The sequence below is a fragment of the Protopterus annectens genome, chromosome 3.part1, assembly GCF_019279795.1.
Source record: "Protopterus annectens isolate FY-2018-M chromosome 3.part1, PAN1.0, whole genome shotgun sequence".
Taxonomy (NCBI): domain Eukaryota; kingdom Metazoa; phylum Chordata; order Ceratodontiformes; family Protopteridae; genus Protopterus; species Protopterus annectens.
The window spans coordinates 182,292,795-182,318,436 of NC_056732.1; the positions used below are offsets into that span (position 1 = coordinate 182,292,795).

At 39.4% G+C, this 25,642-nt stretch overlaps 1 protein-coding gene across 1 annotated transcript in view; it reads right to left on the minus strand.

The window, feature by feature from the left end:
* NRP1 (neuropilin 1) overlaps positions 1-25,642 on the minus strand; it is a 500,773-nt gene that overhangs the window by 17,036 nt on the left and 458,095 nt on the right. Inside the window, exons 16-17 of the mRNA XM_044066709.1 lie at positions 19,685-19,726; positions 17,342-17,386 (exon numbers count right to left, since the gene is read on the minus strand). Of these exons, the coding sequence (XP_043922644.1) occupies positions 17,342-17,386; positions 19,685-19,726 (87 nt within the window). The remainder of the gene's footprint in view (positions 1-17,341; positions 17,387-19,684; positions 19,727-25,642) is intronic.

Below are 25,642 nucleotides of genomic sequence, written 5' to 3' on the forward strand. Positions count from 1 at the left end.
CCCTCCCAATTTAGATGAAGTGAACTCACAGGCAGCAATGCCCCTTATGCCTAACCAAGAGATGAAAATTTCTACATGTGATTCAAGAGACAGGAAATTCAACAGCTCCCCCTGTATCCCAGAAGTCAAAGGAAAGTAAAAGACCTTTGGGAGACAATTCAGTAGCTAACAATGCCAAAAACTGCTCATGTAATGAAGCAGTTTATTTTCCATTAGTTCCCCAACAAACTGTAGAGACTTCAGTTCTACATTTTGTACTGAAAAATGCATTACCAATCAGAGAGAGATCGAAAAGCAGAGGGAGGAGAGGGAGAACTCGTCAAACACAAGAAGGACATATGTGCCAGAACCGAATGATAACTCGCAGCAAGAATTAAAAAACTTGGTAAGTAATCTTTCTTCTTTTCAATTGACAGAAGCACAGTCTTCACTTTTGAATAAAGGACTATCCTTCATTCCTGTGCAAAAGACAGTAATGGTAGATATGTTGACAGAACTAAAACTTTTTGGCAGGAACTTAACCTTAAAAACCATGTTTAAGGACAATGAAGCTGGGAATGATTATTCTTTTAAAAGACCCAGCACATTTGTACCTAAGATGCATCCCATGGTAGAGGCATATGTTACTATATGTGAGAAGCAAATTAGGGTAGCTTTTTTAGATAACAAGACCAGCAATGTTTTATAATTTAAATAGAGATGAATCTGAAGCTCTCACACAACTAAAAGCAATGCAGTCCATCCAGATTAGACCACCTGATAAAGGGGGAGGGGTTGTCATTATGGATAAAATGTTTTATGCGCAGGAGATGCTTGAACTTCTGAATGACAGAGAAACATACCTACAAATCTCTAAAACTATGGTTAGAGGTATTACTGATAAAATTTCTGTCCTAGTTTTTGATTTACTAGTGTCCTGTCAAATTACGAAGGAAGTTTTAAAATATTTTTCTGTTGACAATCCGGTAGTTCCTATTGTTTATGGGCTACCAAAAGTACACAAAGATCTGACATGCCCCCCAATGAGTCCTATTGTCTCAAGTAGTAGCTGGGCAATGGAGGCTATATCGATTTTTGTAGAGAAGAGCTTGCACCCCGTTTTGGAAACTTGTGGTACTATATTAAGAGACACTAAGACATTTCTTGGCTTACTTTATGCTAAAATGAAAGAGCTGAATAATGACTTTCTTTTGGTTATGATGGACATAGTACCTCTCTTTACAGTAATACCTAATGAATGGGGCATTGAGAATGTACGTGAACTGCTATGTACTAAAAAAGTTTTTACTTCTGCTAAAACTAACCTGATATGTAACCTACTTGAGATTATTTTGGAGAATAATGTGTTCTTGTTTAATGAGATGTTTTATTTGCAAAAGGTTGGCATGACAATGGGCACAGCTTTTGCCAATAGCTATGCCAACCTAGCATTGTTAGAATGGGAACACAATACTCTACTCCAAGGCAATGATTTTAGTGATGCAATTTTATGGTACCTACGTTTTGTAGATGACATCTTCCTCTTATGGGGAAGTACAGTAGAAAGCTTAGAACAGTTTATTGACTATCTTCATATGTCTACCAACTTCCTGAGGTTCACTTATAAGTACTCTAATGAGAGAATAGAGTTTTTAGATGTAAAAGTTAGTAAGATACAACCTGGGGGATTAACTACACATCTGTACAGAAAACCCTGCAGAAAGAATTGCATCCTACATAAATCAAGTATGCACCCTAGACATGTGTTCTGAAGGGGCAGCTCTTGAGAATGAGCAGGATACATAACACAGATGATGGGTTAAATGCAGCAGTCTGTACATTGAGGGAAGATTTCAAGGATAGGGGCTATAATCAAACTGAGATAGATGAAAGTGTCAGTCATATGTATGAAGTACGTAATAGTAGTGGCAAACACTATTTTTCCCATTCAATAGAAGGAAGCCCTAGTAATTCTAGGACTAATAATGATAGAATTAGATTTCCAGTATCATACTCCAGTGATATTAAGTTATTCTGTAACATTTAAAAAAAAATGGAATATATTAACATTTAACTGAATTAGACAATGTAACTGATACAGTACAACATTTCTCATTTATTAATAGAAAGTGACTTAAGAGGCAGCTTTGTTATAAGTCCTCACGAATGACCAGCAAGAAATGCTGTAACAGACTAGGCACCTCCCCCTTCAGAAATTGTACAGCCTGTAAGTACATATAGTCAGGCTCTTCTTTTTCACTCAGAAGTCAGAAATTTAAAGTTGAGGCTGACTTCTATGCAGACTGTAAAATGCAGAATGTGGTCTATTTTAGTTTTTGTAAATATTGCAATGCTTTTTATATCAGGAAGACAAATATATTCCTTAAAGATAGAATCTTGGAACATATGAGGGACATTGTAAAAAGTAAGGAAACTAGTGCACTGGCTAAGCATGTACAAGAAAAAGGGATGCACCATGTTTTTAACTTTTTTTGTATCAGAGATTTTATCAGAAAGCTTGAGAGGTGGAGATATTAAGAACAGGACAGAGGAGGTTGAACATAAGTGGATTATGAAACTGCAGGCTGATAAACCCCCTGGAATTAATGGCATGGTATCACTTAACCCTTTTTTGAAAGCCAGACTATTGAAACATTAAAATTATGTATCAAATGTTTTTTGTACTATGTATTATTTATACATTATACCAATAGTTTGTACATTTTTTAAATATTTTTAGATTTTAAGCAATTAAAGTTTTTAGATAAATGCACTTTCTAACTTAGTACATTCTCCACTGTGATAGGCTGTTTTTAATTTAAATTTGGCTGTTCAGTAGTATGATTTAAGCCTAAAGAAGCGATCAGTTTGGATCGTGAAAGTGCTAACTTATCATTAAATTTTGTTTTTCTTCCTTCATTCATGTCTTGTTCGTTATTTTGTTGTTATTTAACGGAAGCGTCGTCGGCAGTTTTGGACCTGTGCGGTCTGTCTCTGTCTTTATCCTTACGTTTTTCGGAAGATCAGTAGTCGGATGGCTTACCGAAGCCATTTTGGAATACAGAGATTGAGACCGAAAGTATTTAGTGACAATAAGAGCCCGATGACAGATAGTTCGGGTGTTGAACAAAGCACAAAACCGACAACGAGGTACGTCATGGTCTGGGCCTAAACAGGTGATGCAGTAAGAATGGAAATCTCTGTGTGGTATTTGCTTTCCACAGGTGAGACAATTGTTAACTTTTTCTGACATTGGTTAGAGCAAGAAAAAAGGATCCACAATGGGGTACTTAGGTTTAGAAGACTTCAGGATGATTCAGTTCGGTAAAGAAAACTCAGGTAGTGGCCGACCAGCACTCATGCGACCTGCTTCTGCTTCGGGCTCCTCAGCAAGAAAGACTGATATAATGGTGTCAGCTGCCTGTTTTTATACCCCTGATGATCTGACGTCAGTCCTGGAGTGACAGCAACTGATGCAGAAATACTAAGTCTCTGGTATTTGGGCCGACTGATGGCTACTTGCAGGCAGATAACCCAAGTGTTATGACTGCAACAGTGAAACATGAACAACATCAAGAAAAAACACTTTATGGCCACCAAATGATGTCCAAGAACAATTGTTTGCCAAGACTACATTCCTAGGTCTGAATGAGGCATGGGCCTTCACTACTTGTATAGGTCACAGATTGTAGGATTACATACATATTTATTGACATCACTAAATCCAGACACTGAAAATTCTAAAAATAAAACTAAGAATACAACTTTGCTTAGGTTAGCAAAAGTCTTTAGCTAAGGAGGAGACATGGAAATCAAAACAGGAGTTGACAAAAAAATAGTTAGTAGCAGAAAGTGTAGAAAGCCAAAAGAAAGAATGTGATCAGGAAAAACAAATGAAAAGTGGAAAACCCACAATTACAGTAAGAAATACAGAGACTTATTTTATTTATTGCTTTTGTTTACTGGGAAAGTTTGACTGCACTCAGGACCCACATTTAGCTAAGGCATGGGGAGAAAAGCTGCAGTTCAACACAATATAAACAACTGAACGTTGACAATGACATCTAACATAGATACTCTATACTTAAGCATGTGAAGTGGCAGTTTTATACATTTTACACAAACACGTAGAGCAAGAAATTGGTAGAGGAATTATATACAAAGAGTTATAGTAGTCTCTTGCCACCCCCATAATCCCTTTTTTAGGCAAGGCTCTAAAGTCAAACCCACCTCCATAGACAGCACAAGGAACAAGAAACTAAGGGTAATGCTGCTAAACGCCAGAAGTCTTAACCTCAAGATGCACGCACTCGAAGCTCTCCTCAGTATGGAGAACATCGATATCTGTGCAGTGACAGAAACTTGGTTCAAGGCTCCAGAGAGCACCCCAGCACTACCAGGTTATACCTCATATCATGCTTTTTGGCCCCAAAACCTGGACCGAACCACAAAAGGAGGGGGAGTTTCCATATTTATCAAGGATATCCACACCTCCAGGTTAGTGGCATTGCACGAAGTATCGGAGACCATCCATGTGCAACTAACAGTGGGCAAGACTGCTTTTCAGTTTACAGCATCCTACAGACCACCCTCTCAAAGTCAGGAATCCCACTCAGCTTTCCTGAAAACATTGGAGAACATGAAGATCTCTCTGAACACCATTATACTGGGTGACTTCAACTACCCAAACATAGACTGGGAGCACTACTCAAGCCCCAGCACCTTAGCCCAAAGGTTCCTGGAAATTATAAACTCAAACGCTATGGAACAACTAGTCACCACTCCCACAAGAGGGGATAACATACCAGACCTGATCATTATCAACATGGGGACTCTATGCTCCACACCTGAAGTATATCCCTCATTGGTAAGATCAGACCATAAATTTATTTCACTGGATGTCCACATCCCGACCCCACCCCAGCCCAGAAAACCACAGTGAAAAACTTCTCAAAAGCGAACTTCTCAAAACCGAAGTGGAATCCTTCAAGGCCCCAGGGCCAGTGGAAACTATGGCCCAAACTGCAGAATCCTATATAAACGCATTCTACGGACATCTCCAGGAATGCATGGATCATGCTATCCCAAACAAAACCAAAACCCAAACATCCAAAGGCAGGCGTCCAGTCTGGTGGACCCCAGCCATAAATAAACTGTACAAGAGAAGGAGGAAGCTACTACATGATAGAGCAAAATCCCTAATAGAGAAGGCATCTCTGATCAGTACTAGCAAAAAATTATGATCCCTCATAAAATTCTCCAAGGCCAGCTTCGAGAGAAAAATTGCTCAGGAGACTAAAGACAATCATAAGGCTTTTTTTATTATGTTAGGAACCTGGGATGCAACTCCCAGACTTGTTCTGAGTTGATTCTAAACGACAAAAAATACACTGAACCCACAGACATCGCCAATATCCTGGCAGACAGGTTCAGTGTAAACTTCTCCACCCCCCCCCCCAAAAAAAGAGCAAGTATCTATCCCGGCAGAGGGCTGCCTCCCAAACATCTCTGATGCTCAGGTTTAGGCTGCCCTCTCCAAAGCAAAAAACACTGCTTCCATGGGACCAGATGGCGTCCCGGGTTGCGTCCTACATGAATTCCAAGAAGAACTAATCCCTCAAATAAAACAGCTGTACAATTTCAGCCTCACTACAGGATATGTGCCCACAGAATGGCGTACAGCAACAGTGGTCCCACTCCACAAAGGTGGAGCCTCTATGGACCCTGGAAACTATTGCCCCATAAGCCTGACTAGCTTAGTCTGCAAGGCTATGGAGAGGATCATTATGGAGCTTATAACAAAGACATTGGGGACCTACAGACACTAGATCCTACCCAGTTCGGCTTTGTCAAGGGCAGATCCTGCCTTTTGAACCTGGTTGACTTCTTCGAAACAGTCACCAAAGCCATAGATGAAGGGAAGGTAGTCCACACAGCCTATCTGGACCTAGCAAAGGCATTTGACACAATACCCCACTCGGGCATCATAGATAAGCTATCCAGCTTAAATATAAACCCCTATGTCACAAGATGGGTCGCAAACTGGCTGAAAGACAGAACCCACAGAGTGAGAGTTGCTGGAGCCATGTCAGACTCGAAACTGGTCACAAGTGGCGTCCCACAAGGTTCTGTCCTGGGACCGCTCTTGTTCGGTATATACTTTTCCGAGGTACAGGCCAATGTGGGAGGACTATGGCTCACCAAGTTCGCAGATGACTGCAAACTAGGTGCCATAACCAACTCCCCAGCTGACACAAACATCCTTCAAAAAGGTCTCACAGAGACGGATAACTGGTGCCAGAGCCATGGTCTAAAGCTAAATGCCAAAAAGTGTATAGTCATACCCTTTGGCAAAAACAATGTGCCCACAAATTACCACATAGGCAGTAACCCATTAAATACAGAGAAAGAAATTAGGGATCTGGGGACCCAAGTTGATAGCAATCTCTCCTTTGACAACCACATTGCCAAAGTGGTTAGAAAGACCTTTTACATAGCCCACCTCATCATGAAAAGATTCACCTCTAGATCAAGAGAGGTAATCGTGCCCCTTTATTCATCCCTCATCAGGCCCATCATAGAATACAATGCCCCTTTTGGGATGTACCTTACCCGACACCTGCAGCAATTAGAAAGACCCCAAAAGTACCTCACCAAGAGGATCAAGGGACTCAAACAGATGCCATATGCTGCTCGGTTAAAAAAACTCCAGCTCTACTCAGTTGCATACCGCCTACTTCGAGGTGATCTATGCCTGACATATAAAGCTATGTCCAATCCAGAATTAATGGACATGCTCCACCTCAGTAAATCTAAATCCCTTAGAGCCACACGCTCGAGGGACTTGAACCTCAGCACTGAAATAAATAGAACTTGCTGGAGGGACAGATTCATAACCCAGAGGCCCCCTTCACTCTGGAATAGAATTCCAATCCATGTTAGGCAGAGCACCTCACTGAATCTCTTCAAGAAGAATCTTGACGAGTGGATGGGGGATCGTAGGTTTGTCCCGGGGATTACTTCCGTGTCACTATTAGACAGAGGCACAGCAAACTAAATCTTAAAAAGGGCACAGTATACTCAAATCAAGGGGTGGCGTAAGCCAAACAAAATCGGGCTAGGCTTATAATTGCCCCAGGGCAGATAGCCTAGTATGAACCTATGAACCTATGAACCTATAATGGCAGCTCATTACATTACTGATACAGTATTCAGACATAATGTAGGTTGTAATTTTATGCAGTTAAAATGGTTTAGAAAGGGTTCAGAGTTTGGCAAGCACAGCAGCTGCAAGAGAGAAGATTTACTGTCACAACCACATGTTGATCAAGAGTTGATGAATGAATGGCTCAGGTGAGGTGAATTTAAACCAAAAGATTAAAGTTTAGTAATGGCAGGTCCAGACCACAGACTAGATACTCCATGATCCAATGAAAATATAAGAGATACAGACAAGTGCAGGTTTTGCAGTACAGAACTAGAAACAGTTGGCATCTTGCTGCAAACTTCAATATGGTTATGGCTGAAGGTTTGTATATTGAAAGAAATAACATTGTGGCAATGCTGTTACACTGGAAACTGTGTAGATATTGCAATGAGCAGGTCATTCGGGGAACTGGAAACATGACCCCCCCTGTACCACCTTAGTAATGGGTGCTAACCCTACCCCTAATGATGCCCCTTCCCCAAACCTAATCCTATACTTTAACATCATTAAAACCTTCCTGTAACACTGCCACTATACAAGACAGACTCAGACACACAAACACTGACAAACACACACAAACAACACTACATCTGTCCCCTAACCTAATCCTTACCCAAAAATACATAAACTTGCACACAGACACACAATACCCATCCTTCACTCATCCCTGACCCTAACTCTCACACACACACACAAACATATATGGTGTGGTAAATGAAAACTGTGCTGCTAAATTATGATTAAAATCAGGGCCTCAATTTTTCAGTGCATATTGCCACGAGAAAAACTACAAAGTATTATATCTGTATGAATTTGGATGTGTCTCTGTGCACTTTTGATGAGTTGCACCATAGCCATGATTTGGAATTTGACACTTCTGATGATAGCTAAATGGAGAAAACATCCATCAGTAGTCTAGCATTAGTCCCAAAGATACCGCATGGCTGAATCCAAACTTATACTAGTGTATGGACCACTGTCAGACACTCAGCAATGCACCTACTGCCCAAGTCTACAGGACCAAAGTAGCTGCAGAAAAGGGCTGTTGTGTATACATGCAGAGTACTACACAAAATAAGTCAGAGGGGCAGATGAAGTATAGGTCAGAATAAGCTACTAATGAGCTTATGAGCCCTACATAATGATGGTCTGATGGGCATATATTTTTCAGAACAAGTTATGGAAAATGGTAATACTGTAAGAGATCTCATGTAGGCAAAGGGCACCAAGACATGAAAGTGCACAGCTGTGCCTGGCCATGGCCAGTGTCATACTGTACTGAAGATGGTAGTACAGGTTGTGCAGATATATGACGTACTCCATCTCATTTGTCCCAGCTCTGGCATCATATGGTCAGTGATGGTCAAATCCATGGGCATTGAAAGCCAAAGTGACTACATGACTATTTAACACAGAGAACTACATGTATCTAAAGTGGCAGCCCATATTATTAATGTATATCTACTTATTGTGGGAAATAAAAAACAGCTACCAAGTCACACTGGTGCAGACATGGTCACCTACAGTGTCTTCCCAAAAGGTCTCCTGCAAATCAGAAAAAAACTGCGATCAAAAGACTGCAGAGATTTGTTTGAAGTCATTTTTATATGCAGTGGAATTTTTAGAACTTCCCCTGCTATATACTGAAATCACTTTTCAGGTCATCATTACTGAAAGAAAAAGAAAGTATTGTTCTTTGGACACAAAACATTGCTTTTCTCCTTTCCCTGTCAAATTCACAGAAAACTGTCACTGAGTTCAGCAGTAATATTTTGCAAGAAGAAACATTGTCCTTTTCTAAAATATCCAGAGCTGCATGCTTGTTCCTTTCCCTGTCAAATTCACAGAAAACTGTCACTGAGTTCAGCAGTAATATTTTGCAAGAAGAAACATTGTCCTTTTCTAAAATATCCAGAGCAGCATGCTTGTTCACGCACAACACTGTGGTGCAGAAACACATCAGCAGCATATATCCCATATATGTTATCTCCTCCAGTGTACAGTTGTAAAGCCTGCACTGTGTTCCACTGGAAGCAGGAAGAACTGCATTAGCAAAAACTGAGTGACTTTTCAGATAAGGTCCCAAAAGTGAATGCCTTAGTCATATTAGTCACATTATAATGAAAAAAAAAACTTAATTCTTTAATGTGAAATGTTTCACAACAACCCCAGTGCAAAACCTGGCAGTCTTCATTTTACTTTTGCCAGGGACAGATCTCTCCATGACAAATTCTGTCATTTTGTGAAACAGTCCAAAATTCATAGTAACACTACCTGATGAGACACCTGACAGGAACTATTATCATACATTCCTTTGGGGATTTTCAGGAGAGGGCATGGCTGGGTTTTGAGGATAAAACTTGGAAAGCAGCAGCTGTAGGGTTAAATGCATGACCTTTACTGAGACTCAGCACAATATGGAAAGCACAGCAGACACACAGCAACCACCTGGCAGTCCCATGCAATGACTACCATTGTACCTTTTGTGTATGAAACGTGGACAAAACTCTGTGATTTCTGTGGTACTAATTCTGTTTCCCAAGACTATTGTAGAAGGGATAATCACATCACAACCTCCACTTCAGAAATGGTACAAGATATGGTCATACAATATGTTCTTTCCTGCTCTTCTAAGAAGACAAGATTCCAAACAGTTTCTTTGCAGATTGTGGGTCTCTGTGCTGTCCAGATGCATTGTAGAAGTCTTCATTTACAATTTTCCACAAATTATGAGCATAATCTTTCACAAATAGATAGAATACCAATGCATAACTTGGGGTAGTCTGTTCCAAGGTAATCATATGAAATGAAAAGACCCACTAGAATGAGTCCCAAACACAGAGATTGAATGGATCAAAGAACAGACTTTTATATACTAAGACTGAGATGCCATTTCTGGGAATATTCCATTTTCTGCGAGGTATGGCAATCTCAGAGTTGGTATATATAAGTTTAGGGGGTGTGGGATGCAGGGTTTGGAGCTTGACCCCTGCAAAAAGAAGCTTAAAAGAAAAGAGTGCATTCTGAGTTTTTGAGGGGAGGTTGGATTTTTGGTGCTCTGCATTCTGAGTGCCAACATTTCAATAGGGAGCCTATTCCAAACACTAGAATAGCAGAGCTTTTCAAATGAAAATTGTTATGTTTTGTAATCATTTTCTACATTGTGACTAACTGCAAGGTTTCCATCAGAGCAATACTGTTAAAAGTTCACTTTAGTTCATAGGTGAATATTAGAACAACTGTCTTGAAGGACCACCGTAAGCCTAGTCAATAATCCATGGTTAGAACTAATCCCTGTAACTTGGGTTCATAAGGTGAAGATCTCTGCCATAACACCAAGACCACCCCTTGGGATGAGAATAGAACCCACAGCCTTCTGCACTGCCAGCACTAAAGACAAGTGTGCTACCTGCTGAGCTACTGCCACTGTGTTACAGACTTGCTGTTCTGACCTGTACCAGTCAGGGAAGATCTATTTGTACCACACAAGTAATTTTAAGTAGCTATGTCTCAGCCCAATGTTGATACGCAAATCACAGTAACCTCAAGCTTACCAGTTTGTTTCATAAACTTCAGCTACGAAACCTTCCCTACTGATGATGTCTCTTTGATATCATAAAATGTAAACTTTTTATTTACTCTGCTTCTCTTTGAGATTCATTTTACTTTCTTCATTTTCTAGTATCCTGTCAAACTCCTATGTTTAATTTCCACATAGCTATCCTTCTTTGTCCAATACTGCTATAAGTAGTCATTCATACAATTGTCTTTTCAGTATGCAAACACTACAATGGATCCTCAGACCAGCTTGTTACTCTCATTGTCAAACTTATAAATAAGTTACACTTTTTTATATCTGGAGGCTGCAGTCTGGAGTTGAGCTACACTTGACAGCTGTATGCTTTATATCTATAAATGTGACAGATGCCCAAAGACAGCACATATTGCTTGGACATACTGTGAAATGAGTCTCAGAGACGCATGTCAACACATCTTGAGTCACTTTAACAGCAATGTCCCAGAGCTCTATGATGGCTACTATGTGACTTCTGAACACCACTTTTCAAACTGTTGACCACAAAATGTCCTAAAACTTGTTTAAAGCAGCAGTTTGTTCGTTTTCTATTGTTTTATTTATATATATATATATATATATATATATATATATATATATATATATATATATATATATAAATTGCACTTTATTCATCTGCTTTTACTGTATTTCTATTTCTTCCTACTTTATTACTGGGGCATTGACTACAACTCTGATCTGAGATATATAACAATAAGTGTCCTTTTATGTGCATTTAAAGTGGGTTTTTTTATTGTATCTGCTTTATTTTCTGAAAAAAAATATATACTTGTTTCCCGCCTTTCTAAGCTAATATAGTCCAGTTTTCAGGTTAGTGCTGAATTCAGGGCTGTGTTACAAATTTCTGTGTTTGCCCATACCTTACTTGGACAGAAGGAAGTTTCTCTGTTCACCTGTGAGAGAGGGGAGCTTTTGAGCAGCCTATATGTCCCTGGAGGAGTGGTTTCAGCCCCAAAATTAATAGTTTATTGACCAATTTGGGCTAATTTCTATCTCTTTCATTTCCCTGCTATAAATGCTGCATTTGTCCAGTTTTTGAGCCGACCGATATTGCCAACATCCTGGCAGACAGGTTCAGCGCAAACTTCACTCCCTCTCACCCCCAAAAGGGCCCATAACCATACCAGAAGAATGTAGAGCCCCTGAAATCATACACACTCAGGTTAAAACAGCCCTCTCCAAAGCCAAAAACACAGCATTAATGGGACCGGACGGTGTCCCAAGCTGTGTCCTACATGAGCTCAAAGATGAACTAACCCCTCACATAAACACACTGTTCATATTCAGCCTTTCCACAGGCTACATACTCATAGAGTGGCGCACAGCAATGGTTATTCCGCTCCACAAAGATGGAGCCACAATAGACCCCAGGAACTATTGCCCTATAAGCCTGACTAGTTTGGTCTGTAAGGCTATGGAGGGCATCATCATGGAATTCATTAACAGAGACATTGGGAACCTCCAAACACTGGACCCTACCCAGTTCAGCTTTGTTAAGGGCAGATCATGCCTCCTAAACCTGGTGGAATTCTTTGAGGCAGTTACCAAGGCTACAGATGAGGGAAAGGTGGTACACACAGCTTACCTAAACCTCAACACCATTCCCCATTCTGGTATTATAGACAAGCTCACCAGCCTGAACATAAACCCCTACATCACAAGATGGGTTGCCAATTGGCTGATGGACAGACCCACATGGAGAGAGTTGCAGAAGCTAGGTCCAACTCTAAACCAGTTACAAGTGGCATTCCCCAGGGCTCAGTCCTAGGACCCCTCCTGTTCGGCATATACTTCTCAGAGGTACAGGCAAGCACAGGAGGACTATGGCTGACCAAGTTCACAGAAGACTGCAAACTAGGGGCTATAATTGACTCTCTGGCTGACACAGACTTCCTCCAAAAGGGTCTCACTGAGACGATACCTGGTGTCAAAATCATGGCCTCAAGCTAAATGCCAAAAAGTGCATAGTCATCCCCTTTGGAAAAATCAAAGTACCCACAAACTACCACATAGGTGGTAGTCCCCTAAATACGGAAGAAGTAATAAGGGATCTGGGGACCCAAGTAGATAGTAATCTTTCCTTTGATAATCACATTGCCAAAGTGGTTAGAAAATCCTTCTACATGTCCACCTAATCACAAAAGGGTTTGCATCCAGATCAAAAGAGGTCATTGTGCCCCTCTACTCATCACTCATCAGACCCATCATAGAGTACAACACCCCATTTGGAATGTACCTTACAAGACACCTGCAACAGCTGGAAAGACCACAGAAGTACCTCACCAAGAGGATCACTGACCTCAAACAGATGCCCTATGCAGCTCGACTGAAGAAACTCCAGCTGTACTCGGTTGCATACCGCCTACTCAGAGGTGATCTCTGCCTGACATACAAGGCCATGTCCAACCCAGAATTGATAGACATGCTCCACCTAAAGAAAACCTTATCCCCTCGAGCCACACACTCTAGGGATCTAAATCTCTCCACAACAATAAATAGGATGTGCTGGAGGGATCAATTCCTGTTCCAGAGACTTCCCGTGCTTTGGAACAAGATTCCAATCTATATTAGGCAGAGCTCCTTGCTAACACTCTTCAAAAGAAACCATGACGAATGGATGGGAAACAGAAAGTTTACCCCGGGATCACTTCAGTGGCTCTGCTGGACAGACGCACAGGGAACTAATCTAAGGGGGCGGCAAAAGCCAACACATTCTGGCTAGGCTTATAAATGCCTTTGGACAGATAGCCTAGTACCTACCTATGAACCTATGAACACTAAAAAATGTCTGTTTTAAATGTTCTTGGTCTTATATATGTGTCTGTATAATGAAGAGAACTAATGTAATACATTTTAAATATTCTTTGCATTTATCAGTTACTTCAGTTTATCCAATATACACAGGATGAGGATGACAGCCACACTCGGAATGTTTTCAGAGCTACATGCACCACATTTTAGATTTAAAATTTATATTTTTAAATTTCATTAGATTTGTTGTCAGGCAGTCAAGATGAATTTAGCCAGTGTTTGGCAAAATGTTATCAATCAAAATAATAGCTGATCTAAATGACAGCTAATTTACAGCAGAATGCAGGGAAATAGATTTCATGTGGAGGCTGGGGCAAAACCCCCTGCACTGCAGTGAACTACCTCACACAAAGGGACCCCTTATAACTTAGTCTCTAACTGAATCTTCTCTAAGACTGTAGCATTAAGGGAACTAGGGATTTCCCTCTAATGTGATTAACTCAGAGAAAGTGTTGTCACTGGGTGCCTTCTGTACCGAGTTCATGCACCCTCCTTGTGTCTGCGTGAGATTTTATTGGGTGGTCTGGTTTTCTCTCACATCCCAAAGGTGTGCTGTATGTGAGCTGGTAAGCTTACAAATTTCTTGAAGATGTACACACTATGTGTGAGTGCACATCAGCATCTTGTAATGATCTGGCACACCATCCAAAATTGTTTTCTCTGCATTATATCCACTGAGTGCCAGAACAAGACTCTGTCACCTCCTAACTATGAAGTGGATTAACTAAGTAATCAGATACTATAGGAATGAATGAATGAATGAATGAATGAATGAATGAATAAATGAATGAATGAATGATCAGAGGAATGTTTTAATTGAGCTGGTTTAGACTAATGGTGCTGCACTGAATTCTGTCTCAATGAAAATGGATGTTGCTATTGGAATGACATTCAACAGAATACTGAGACACTTAACAGCAATGTCTACAACAAAGTGCAGACCTTTCCTTATATTTATGTCCTCTACATCACAAAATGTTTGATTTTCTCTTCTATATTGCCTGTTCCACATTTGATTTATACATAGATAGATTAGAGAGGTAGATAGATAGATATAGATAGATAGATATATAGATAGATAGATAGATAGACAGACAGACAGATAGATAGATAAAACAGACAGACAGACAGACAGACAGACAGATAGATAGATAGATAGATAGATAGATAGATAGATAGATAGATAGATAGATAGATAGATAGATAGATAGATAGATAGATAGATAGATAGATAGATAGATAGATAGATAGATTGATTGATTTAGCTCTACAGGTCAATGGCAATGGACCTCTTTCGTAAGTCAGGGCACAATTAAAGATCATGAAATCAGTTTTCTTTCAGTCTTTAAAGTTTGCCAAAAGTACTCCTCTTAGCATCTTCAATGTACCCAGAATTGTTTCTTTCTGCAGTTTCAAAGGGGTTACTAGCATTAGAAGTGCAGAAAAGGTGCTATTACAAATTATATAACATCTGTTTGTGAAAACAATAATTTCTTTTGTATTGATATGGAACATTTTTCTTGCAGTATATTTCTCTGGAAATTACTTGTCCCTTCTGGTCATAAGGATACAGTGGAATTACAGTGTAACTTCCAATGTTTCTGGATGATGTGATGACTAGATGCAAATGTTTATGAACAATGAGTCTCCTGGAGTCGAGGTGTCAGGTGACAATGACAATCAAAGCTCTACTTAAAATTACATTGGCACATTATAGAACTTGGCGTAGCACTGTCAGAGGTGAATACTACAACAACCAGGTACTCTTTAGACTGGTAAGTGGTGCAAGACTGTTTCACCTCCATAGGTATCACAAGGGATAAGAAACTAAGAGTAATGCTACTCAACGCCAGAAGTCTAAACCTCAAGATGCATGCACTCAAAACTCTCCTTAGCATGGAGAACTTCGATATCTGTGCAGTAACAGAAACCTGGTTGAGGGCTCCCGAGAGCACCCCAGCACTACCAGGTTATACTTCATACCATGCTTTTCAGACACTACCATGGATTCCTTACTGTGTGCTTTTGACACCACCAACTGACTGAATCATGAGATAAATTATTAAATATAATCTAGAAAAGATGGATTGCAGAAACATTGTTGATGTACCAGCTGACAGCTTTTCTTACATATTTAGAAGTAAGGAAATGGAGGCATTATGATTTGCAGATATAATTCAATAGACCCTCCTCATATGATTTGCAGATATAATTCAATAGACCCTCCTCATATGATTTGCAGATATAATTCAATAGACCCTCCTCATATGATTTGCAGATATAATTCAATATACCCTCCTCATATGATTTGCAGATATAATTCAATAGACCCTCCTCATATGATTTACAGATATAATTCAATAGACCGTCCTCATATGATTTACAGATATAATTCAATAGACCCTCATATGATTTGCAGATATAATTCAATAGACCCTCCTCATAAGATTTGCAGATATAATTCAATAGACCCTCCTCATATGATTTGCAGATATAATTCAATAGACCCTCCTCATATGATTTACAGATATAATTCAATAGACCCTCCTCATATGATTTGCAGATATAATTCAATAGACCCTCCTCATATGATTTGCAGATATAATTCAATAGACCCTCCTCATATGATTTGCAGATATAATTCAATAGACCCTCCTCATATGATTTGCAGATATAATTCAGTAGACCCTCCTCATATGATTTGCAGATATAATTCAATAGACCCTCCTCATATGATTTGCAGATATAATTCAATAGACCCTCCTCATATGATTTGCAGATATAATTCAATAGACCCTCCTCATATGATTTGCAGATATAATTCAATAGACCCTCCTCATATGATTTGCAGATATAATTCAATAGACCCTCCTCATATGATTTGCAGATATAATTCAATAGACCTTCCTCATATGATTTACAGATATAATTCAATAGACCCTCCTCATATGATTTTCAGATATAATTCAATAGACCATCCTCATATGATTTACAGATATAATTCAATAGACCCTCCTCATATGATTTGCAGATATAATTCAATAGACCCTCCTCATATGATTTGCAGATATAATTCAATAGACCCTCCTCATATGATTTGCAGATATAATTCAATAGACCCTCCTCATATGATTTGCAGATATAATTCAATAGACCCTCCTCATATGATTTGCAGATATAATTCAATAGACCCTCCTCATATGATTTGCAGATATAATTCAATAGACCCTCCTCATATGATTTGCAGATATAATTCAATAGACCCTCCTCTTCTTGAGCAGCCAGTTTGACACCCAGGACTCTTCACATGAATGAAAAACTGTCTAATTCAAACAACAGTCACATCGCATCACATAATGTTCTCTCCTAACACATCCACACTGGAAGACAAACACGGATGAATTGGCAGAAGTTAGTAGAGAATAATGTCTTATTAGGAATGTTTTTTGAGTTGGAAAGCTAGATAGTAATAAAGTAAAACTGAAGTAAACAAGATGTCAGTAAAAGGGGTTAGTGAACTACAGCACTGGGGCTGTTAAATGTGGGCCAGCAATCCTAGCAGTATAATTTCCATGAACTGATAGAGAAGACAGACCCTAGAAGCATTTTTACAGCAAATGTACATTGCTCAGTTTCAGTATATCCCAGTAAAGTACAACTTAATTTCTCTAACACATACTTTCTAAACATTTTACAACCAAGCTCCCAATGTATCTCTACAGCTATACACACAAAAATATAGCACATACCAAAAATGTCATCATCATCTGTTACATCTACAGGAGAAAGCAAGTCTAAAAAGAAAAGAAAAAGGAAAAAAATTAAACCAATGAAAAAAAGGACTGGTTCTGTTTATATAATTTTGTAAACTGGGGCGGAGCACTGGTACACAAAGACCTTTTTCAGATTCACCCTGGGGTTTCTGTCTGCTTAAGTGACGTGCTCAGAGTCACACACTAGGAAAATGAAGGTTAAGGTAACAAACCCAGGACTACAGGATGAATCCTGTAAATCAATTTCATTAACTGACAAAATAAAATCAGCACTATCATGGTTTACCATATATGAGCACTAATGTGGACTACTGCACTACTGCAGAGGCAAGGTGCATGCCACTGCACTACTGCAGAAGCAAGGTGCATGCCACTGCACTACTGCAGAGGCAAGGTGCATGCCACTGCACTACTGCAGAGGCAAGGTGCATGCCGCTGCGCTACTGCAGAGGCAAGGTGCACACCGCTGCGCTACTGCAGAGGCAAGGTGCACGCCACTGCACTACTGCAGAGGCAAGGTGCATGCCGCTGCACTACTGCAGAGGCAAGGTGCATGCCGCTGCACTACTGCAGAGGCAAGGTGCACGCCGCTGCAATAATGCAGAGGCAAGGTGCATGCCACTGCACTACTGCAGAGGCAAAGTGCATGCCACTGCACTACTGCAGAGGCAAGGTGCACGTCGCTGCACTACTGCCCAGCACTCATGGAAGGTTGGCCATCTGTCCCTTTAAGCACCAGACAAATGATCTAATTTGAAAATCCAGTAGACACTACTAGTAACAGACTGCCATCCATTCATGACTTAGTGCAAAACCCGATCTTCCAATGTCAGTGTGTGAGTGTGTGGACAGGTGGAGGAATATCGCATACATCCTGATATCATTACTGGTTCATATCTTGCAGAGGAAGAAATGCTAAAGTGAGACAAAAAGATCCTGCAATCCGATGACAATCTCATAATAACTTCAAACTAGTACCTCTAACTTCCCTCATCCTTTATTCTTGAAGCAATTGAGATAAGCCTTACATTTAGCTGAACTACTCTGCTGTACCTCATTGTTATCACAGACACATCCAGCAACACATTTTCTGGAAAGGCAGTAAGTAGTCCCATATGTCAGACTGTTGGATCAATGGAGCCAGTGGTGCAGAGTATCTCAGTTAAAATTACATATGCAATGATTAAATGCTTAATTCAAATTTCAGTGACACTTCACACCAGCTACATAGCTTAAATGTAGCCACTTTTCAAGTTTACTCCTTGGAATAAAGGTCATTTTGCTGAACAGACTTAATTTCAGAATACTTGACCAAATCCATTCCCCCCAAAAAACATTAAGAAACAGTTGCTCCATTACACCTGACCTAGATATTCCTTTCACTTGCTGAAATTTTTTTCCAGAATTCATCCCTTGTTTCTATTTTGACATTTCTATGACTCTCTGACTGTCCCGTATTTCCTACTTTGGTCTCCGGCTGTCCAGGCACTACTAGTTTGGCCTATATTTTGTACATATTCACCTTTCTTGCCTTTCAGGGCAGTTTATCATACGATGTCTGTCCCATGAAACACTGTTGTTTTTCTCCCTGGTTTTATGATTCAAGTACAATCCACTGCAGGTCTGCACAATGTCTGCTGACATCTATATTGATGTCATTGTCTTACATGACAGCATAACACTGTCCCATAGAAATGCAAGACCATGTATAAAGCATATGAACAAAGCACTTATTCTCCTGAATGTATCTAGGACCAAAGACTAAATTACAATTCATTGGAAAATGGTGCCCAAACCAATATTTTTCTTTGGTGCTTAAAGCCCTACAAGGAAGCTCATGGGAGAAATTAGCACTTTACAACTCTTACTATCATACAATACAAACATTTCAGCCATTATGGATAATTTAAAGGAAATAATCGCACCCTTTCACAAATACTTTTGATTCAGTATTTAAGTCTATTTTCAGTATTTAGTGCAACAGAGTACTGAATTATCCCCAAGTAAATGAAAAAAATGATACCTATTACAGGTATTGTTACCATAGAATATCATGTCCAGATACATACACATACCAAGATATGCAACAGAAGTGTTACAAACTGGTAAACTGGGTAAAATTACTGACACAGAAACCTAATTCATTGTCAGTGAGCAATGCCCTGAAAATAACAGGCTATTAAGGAACATCATTGTACTGGAATAAATCAAAAATCTAAGTTGTCAAACAACTCATGAAACAGTGAAGTAACTCTTTACAATACTTAAATGAAAATGACAGAAGCAAAATGGTGGAGTCCACGGCTATAGTATACATACCAGTCGTTTCAGTTGGTGAATATGGTAGTTCTACAGGTGTATCTAGCAAGAAAAGAAAAGAAAAATCACCTAAAGCCATTGGGAGAAAATTCATTTTCACATTAAATTACTACTATAACCTTGTTCTATTTTTGAGTTTAAATGCTTTTTATGGAAAACATTCAAAACCAAAATAACTATACCACCCTTGCCTGAAATACAAAATACACATCATTTCCTACCATAAGAGAATGCATACACATTTCTAATGTATACTTAAACAATGTCAACATTCATTTAACATTTCTATAACAACAGCACTAACACGTTTTACACCTTTGCAGAGCAATACATTTCAATGGAATATTTTTACCAAATATTTTCTTTTTTCACATTTCTACCAAATATTTCACTAGCAAACATGCCAGCAAATATGTCTGGCAAAAATTATACTCTTATCCCCTCCTAACTTATCACAAACCTTCCCCCAAACCCCCCTACATGTCTGAAGAGCAAGTCTTCAAAGTCAAGTCCAAGGCAAAAAACACAGCCTCTATGGGACCAGATTACATCCCAGGCTGTCTTTTAAACAGGTTAAAACATGAACTAGCATCACCACTAAGTACCCTTTTCAATCTTAGTCTAACCACAGGCTTTATTCCTGCAGAATGGAGAACAGCAACAGTTATTCCCTCTACAAAGGTGGCCTAGCAACAGACCTTGGAATTACAGACCCATAAGCCTGACCAGCCTCATATGTAAGGCCATGGAACGTATCATTATGGACCTCATAAATAAAGACATTGGTCACCTCCAAACCCTGGATCCTACCCAATTCAGCTTCATCAAGGACAGATCCTACCTGTTAAATCTGGTGGACTTCTTTGAAAATGTGACCGGGGTCATTGACGAGGGCAAATCTGTGCACACAGCATACCTCGACTTGGCAAAGGCTTTTGACACAATCCCACATTCAGGCATTACTGATAAATTTAGTAAACTGAATACAAACCCCTTCATTGTAAGTTGGGCTGCCAACTGACTCACAAACCAGACACATGCTATCAAAGTGGGTGACTCTACATCAACCAGAAGATCTGTTACCAGCGGTACCGCAGGGGTCAGTGCTGGTCCCCCTACTGTTTATTATATACTTCTCAGAAGTTCGGGTCAAAACTACTGGGTTGTGGCTGACCAAGTTTGCAGACGACTGCAAACTAGGTGCAATCATTGAATCCCCAAATGATGTAAAAAAACTCCAGCAGGGTCTCGCACAGACCAGCAACAAGTGTATTAGTCATAGTCTCAGACTGAATGCAAAGAAATGCATCATCATTTCCTTTGGCACAAACAGTGTCCCTTCACACTATAAAACCAACAGCAGTACCCTAAATACCCACAAAGTGGTAAGGAATCTGGGATCATATGTTGACTGCAACCCAACTTTGACCACCATGTGTCTACTGTAGTAAGGAAGCCTTTCTAAATAGCACACTTGACTAATACAGGCATCACCTCAAGATCAAAAGAGGTTATAAACTGTCTATACTCGGCACTAATCTGGCCCATAATTGAGTATAACGCCACATTCGGCATGTACTGTACAAAGCACCTGTAGTAACTGCAGAGACCACAGAGGTTTCTAACAAAGAAGATAAAGGAGCTCCAGCAAGTGCCTTACAAAGACCGACTAAAGTCCATGTCCTATACTCCGTGTTGTATAGACTTCTTAGTGGGGACTTATACCTGGCCTACAAAGCAATTCAGTACCCAAAACTAATGAACTTGCTGCATATCCATAAATCAAACATGATTAGGGTTACCCATTCCAGAGACCTAAATATAGCCTGCAACTTAAATAGGACATGCTGGAGGGACAGATTTATCTCTCAGTAACTGCTGTGTCTTTGGAACAGGCTACCAATTTATGTGAAACAGAGCACCTCTACAATACTGTTCAAGAAGAACCTGGACAAGTGGATGGGTCACTGTAAATTTTTTACCAGGGATAGCGCCATCAACCGTCCTGGACATTGGCAGTCATAACTAAATGCAATCTTAGGTATTGACTAGCATTTTCATGGTATTACATTGGGATGAAACAGCTAGGGTTAAAATGACCTCTGGGTCGATAGCCTAGTAATCTCCTATGATCCTACGAGTCTATGACCTTCCTAAACCATACTGTTGTTGTTTACAGGACATTGACATCTTTGACATATTTGTTTAACCCCTCTGACCAACATCTTTTGTTTAACACAGATAGAAGCTTTGCTATTGTCTGCAATGCTATGTAATTCTTCAGCATACTCTCCCTATCCTCTCCCACGTTATTTCATCCTTCTCTTCTTCAGGATCCTCTTAACCCTCCTGCCTTTTTAGTCTATAGCACTGTAGGAACTTCGCTCAGTCTTCATTTAAACATCCCTGCACTACATCTGGAAAACCCCATTTTGTTCTTCTTCTGATTAGCACAGCAATTCCACCTCCAAAGAGGTCTTACTAGATCCCATAAACTACTTCCAGTTCTTCACTAAATTAGTCTCTCAGTGAAGCCCATATTAGCAGTCAGTGCCCTAATCTGCTAGCTGTCCCTCTCTACTATCCCCAACCTCCCCACACATAAAACTGCCATATCTAGTCTGACAGCTTGGCCATAACTTTAACCTTTAAGACAATTATGAAAATAAGTCTGCAAATTATTGGTTTTCTAGTCTCTTCCTCAGTTGGGTGGTGCTACCACCACACTCTCCAATGTAGAAGACACATTTCACCAGCTGCTGTAGTATTATGCCTGTGGTAGCTCTACCCCCCTCAAGTTCTCCATGAAACATATCTGCCCAACTTGCCTTTCCTCTTCACACATTTATTCACTTTCCAAACCTCTTTGGCTGAAACCAGTCATACAGTATATCAACCCCCCCCCCTTTCACTGCACAGTACACATCCTCTATCATGTTTCCCTGCCAACCTTCTACCTTTATGGCCTACTTTGTACTATATAAGTGTTCCTAAAATTCCCTGCAATTGTCCCCAAACTTCCTCCCTCACTGATTATTTCCATATCTCTTCTCAGACTTTACTAACCTACCCCCCTTTTTTGTGTTAATTTTCATACCAAGTGCTTTCCTATTCTCTCCCCACATAACCACTTAAACCCCTCCTATAGACACTACTCATATGAATTTGCTATTTTAATCTCACTAGTTAATTTATATCAGAGGACTGAAACAGCTAAACTTTTGCATTTTGACTACAACATTCCAATAATGGGTAGATTTTCCAAAAATAAATGAATTTTGTGCAGCATAAAATCTGACGTAAACTAATACCTGGATCAGTCACAGAAAACTAAATGTTCAGATCTTATCAGAGCCCCTCGACTGACTTCATGTGTCTGTGGAAAAATACCACCTGACTGCAATCCTTGCACCCGAAATACTGGATACAGACATTATATATTTTTTAAATTGAATATACTTTGTTAACTTCAGAGCAGCGACCGTATACATGTGCCCATTTTCTGAACAGTTTTAAGTGTTGCACTCCTAAAAATGTAAACACTAAAACAGTCATGTAATAAAAATGGAAACAATCATTACTGCAGCTTGTAAGGGATGGTTTCTTTTAATGCCCCTCTCTTCTTCAGAAATTTGAGTTTAGTTTGAACATTAAATTATTTTTTTTTTTCACGTTTTAAGTTGTTTGCTTCATTGTATACTGATGTTTTTTATTCAAGGCATTTTGCTGCTTTTCTTGAACACTCATTCATTCAAGCACTCACACATGGTTGGAGCAAGTTTGGAGAAGGTTAAGAGGATATGGTAGAACCAGTTATTGAGGAAGGCACTGGGATCAGCTGACCTTTAGCTGTAAGGGGAGCATACCTCTCAACTGTCCCTAATTTTCAGGGACGTCCCTGATTTTGACTCAGATTTTAACTCTGTCCCACTTAATCCCTCCTAAAACTACTGACTTTGGGCAGAAAGGTGGTGAATCACACTTAATGAATAATGACAATAATTAAGAGTTATAAACTTCTTTTACTTCAGAAAATGTGTATTAATTCATATGCTCTGATTCTGTCAATGTTTCAAGTTAATAGCACTAATATTTTAAAAGTGTCCCTGATTGTCCCTGTTTTTTTCTTGACTAGTCCCTGATTCTGTTGAAATTTGTCCCCAATTGGTTGAGAGGTCTGAAGGGGAGCCAAAAATACTCTCCTTCTCAAAAAAAAAAAAAAAAAATAGAGAGAAAGCAGGGAAAGTTACTGCTATTACAGACGGCATTGTTATGAATGTTGAGATTACAGTCTTAGTCAGCAGTCCCATTTATTAATTAGGTAGGCCCACTGGACACACAGCTCCTTTTCAGGGAGTTAAGTGACTTGCTCATGGTTAAACAGTAGACAAATAAAAGCTGAAAAAATCAAGCCCTGTACCACAGGAACTCTTACTCACAGCCTTAGCCCTCTGTGCCAGTTGCCAGACATATTCAAGGAAGAACAAAACCTTACAGATATTTACTGGTAGCCTAGGAGGCTTGAGAAGCTATTTGCAAAGTTTGGGTTCACCTGCTTTAAAAAAGTGAGAGAAAACTACAAAACCTCCCATCATACATCCGAGCTGCTGTACCAGTGCAGATTTCAGTGGATGAATGGTACATATGCAATGAATTTTTAAGACAAATCCAGTGAAATGCTATTATGCCACTGTAAGTCACGTGTTGTAATATGACTTTCTGTCAGTGCACAATGCTGCCAGGATTGAAAAGTGCTAGCTTTCACGTTAGGCACAGCATGTTTAAACAAGACATTTTGCAACCTCTGAGGTATATTAAGTATGGGTTGCAGGAGATATAGCTCTCTTTGTGTGTGTGTGTGAGTGTGTGTGTGTGTGTGTTTGTGTGTGTGTGTGTGTGTGTGTTGGGGAGAGAAGCTATACTAAAAAAATGTTGATTTCTGATTGATCTTGTTGGGAAAGGCAAGCCATTCATCAGCATGGGAATTTTAAATACTAGTTATATTATTATAATAGATAATGCAGAAATACAATTATATCATAAACCACTATAAGTTACATACATTTCTTAAATTATTGATATATGTGGTATATGTAGCACAAAAAACATTTAAACAGCAGATTTCAATATTCCATAGTTTGTTCAGTGGAAAGCAACAAAAATTGATCTATTTGGTTTTGGACTTATGTGACAGGGAGTGGTGCACTGAAACAGAAACTTGTAAAACACCTGGATTTGCAAGCAGTGGGTCTTATAAGAAAATATTTACAATTGTATTTAAATGCACTGCCAGTAAATGTAACCCTGTATGAACTGCAGAGTCAAGTCTGGATACTTTGTGGGTGCTGTGAGGAACACTCTTGGCCAATAACAAAGACTGAAACAATACAGTTTAATGATACTTAATTGTACCCTGACTTAGGAATGGGGTCCATTCCCTTTATTATATTAAAAACCCAAACCAATTGGAGAAATTAAACTTGAAGAAAAAGCACAAGGCATGTCAGTGAGGTCAGAAAGTGTCCGTTTGCAAACATACAGTACAAGTTCACTAATAATGTGTCAAGTAGGAGACAATCTTCCATTGGTTTGATTTTATGACTGAAATGTTATACCGTAACAATACCTTTTCAATAAGAGATCATGAATTCATATTGGCCAAACTGTTAAAAAATGTCTTTTTTCCTCTTCTTTATAACACCTAAAACACACACATGTAGAGCAAACCATGCATTAAAACCAGTAACTTTTAAATTAGCATGTTATTTCACTTTAACCTGACAAAAATGATCTTTTAATATGTAGATACAACTTAGAAGCTCTTTTCTTGGCAGGTTGTAACCTGACATTGTTTGTCCATTTTGTCTGAGATTTAGTGCACACAGAACCCCCCCCCCCCAAGGTCCTCAAATATATAATCTTTGCGCCACATTAGATGAATGGTGCGATTTATTAACA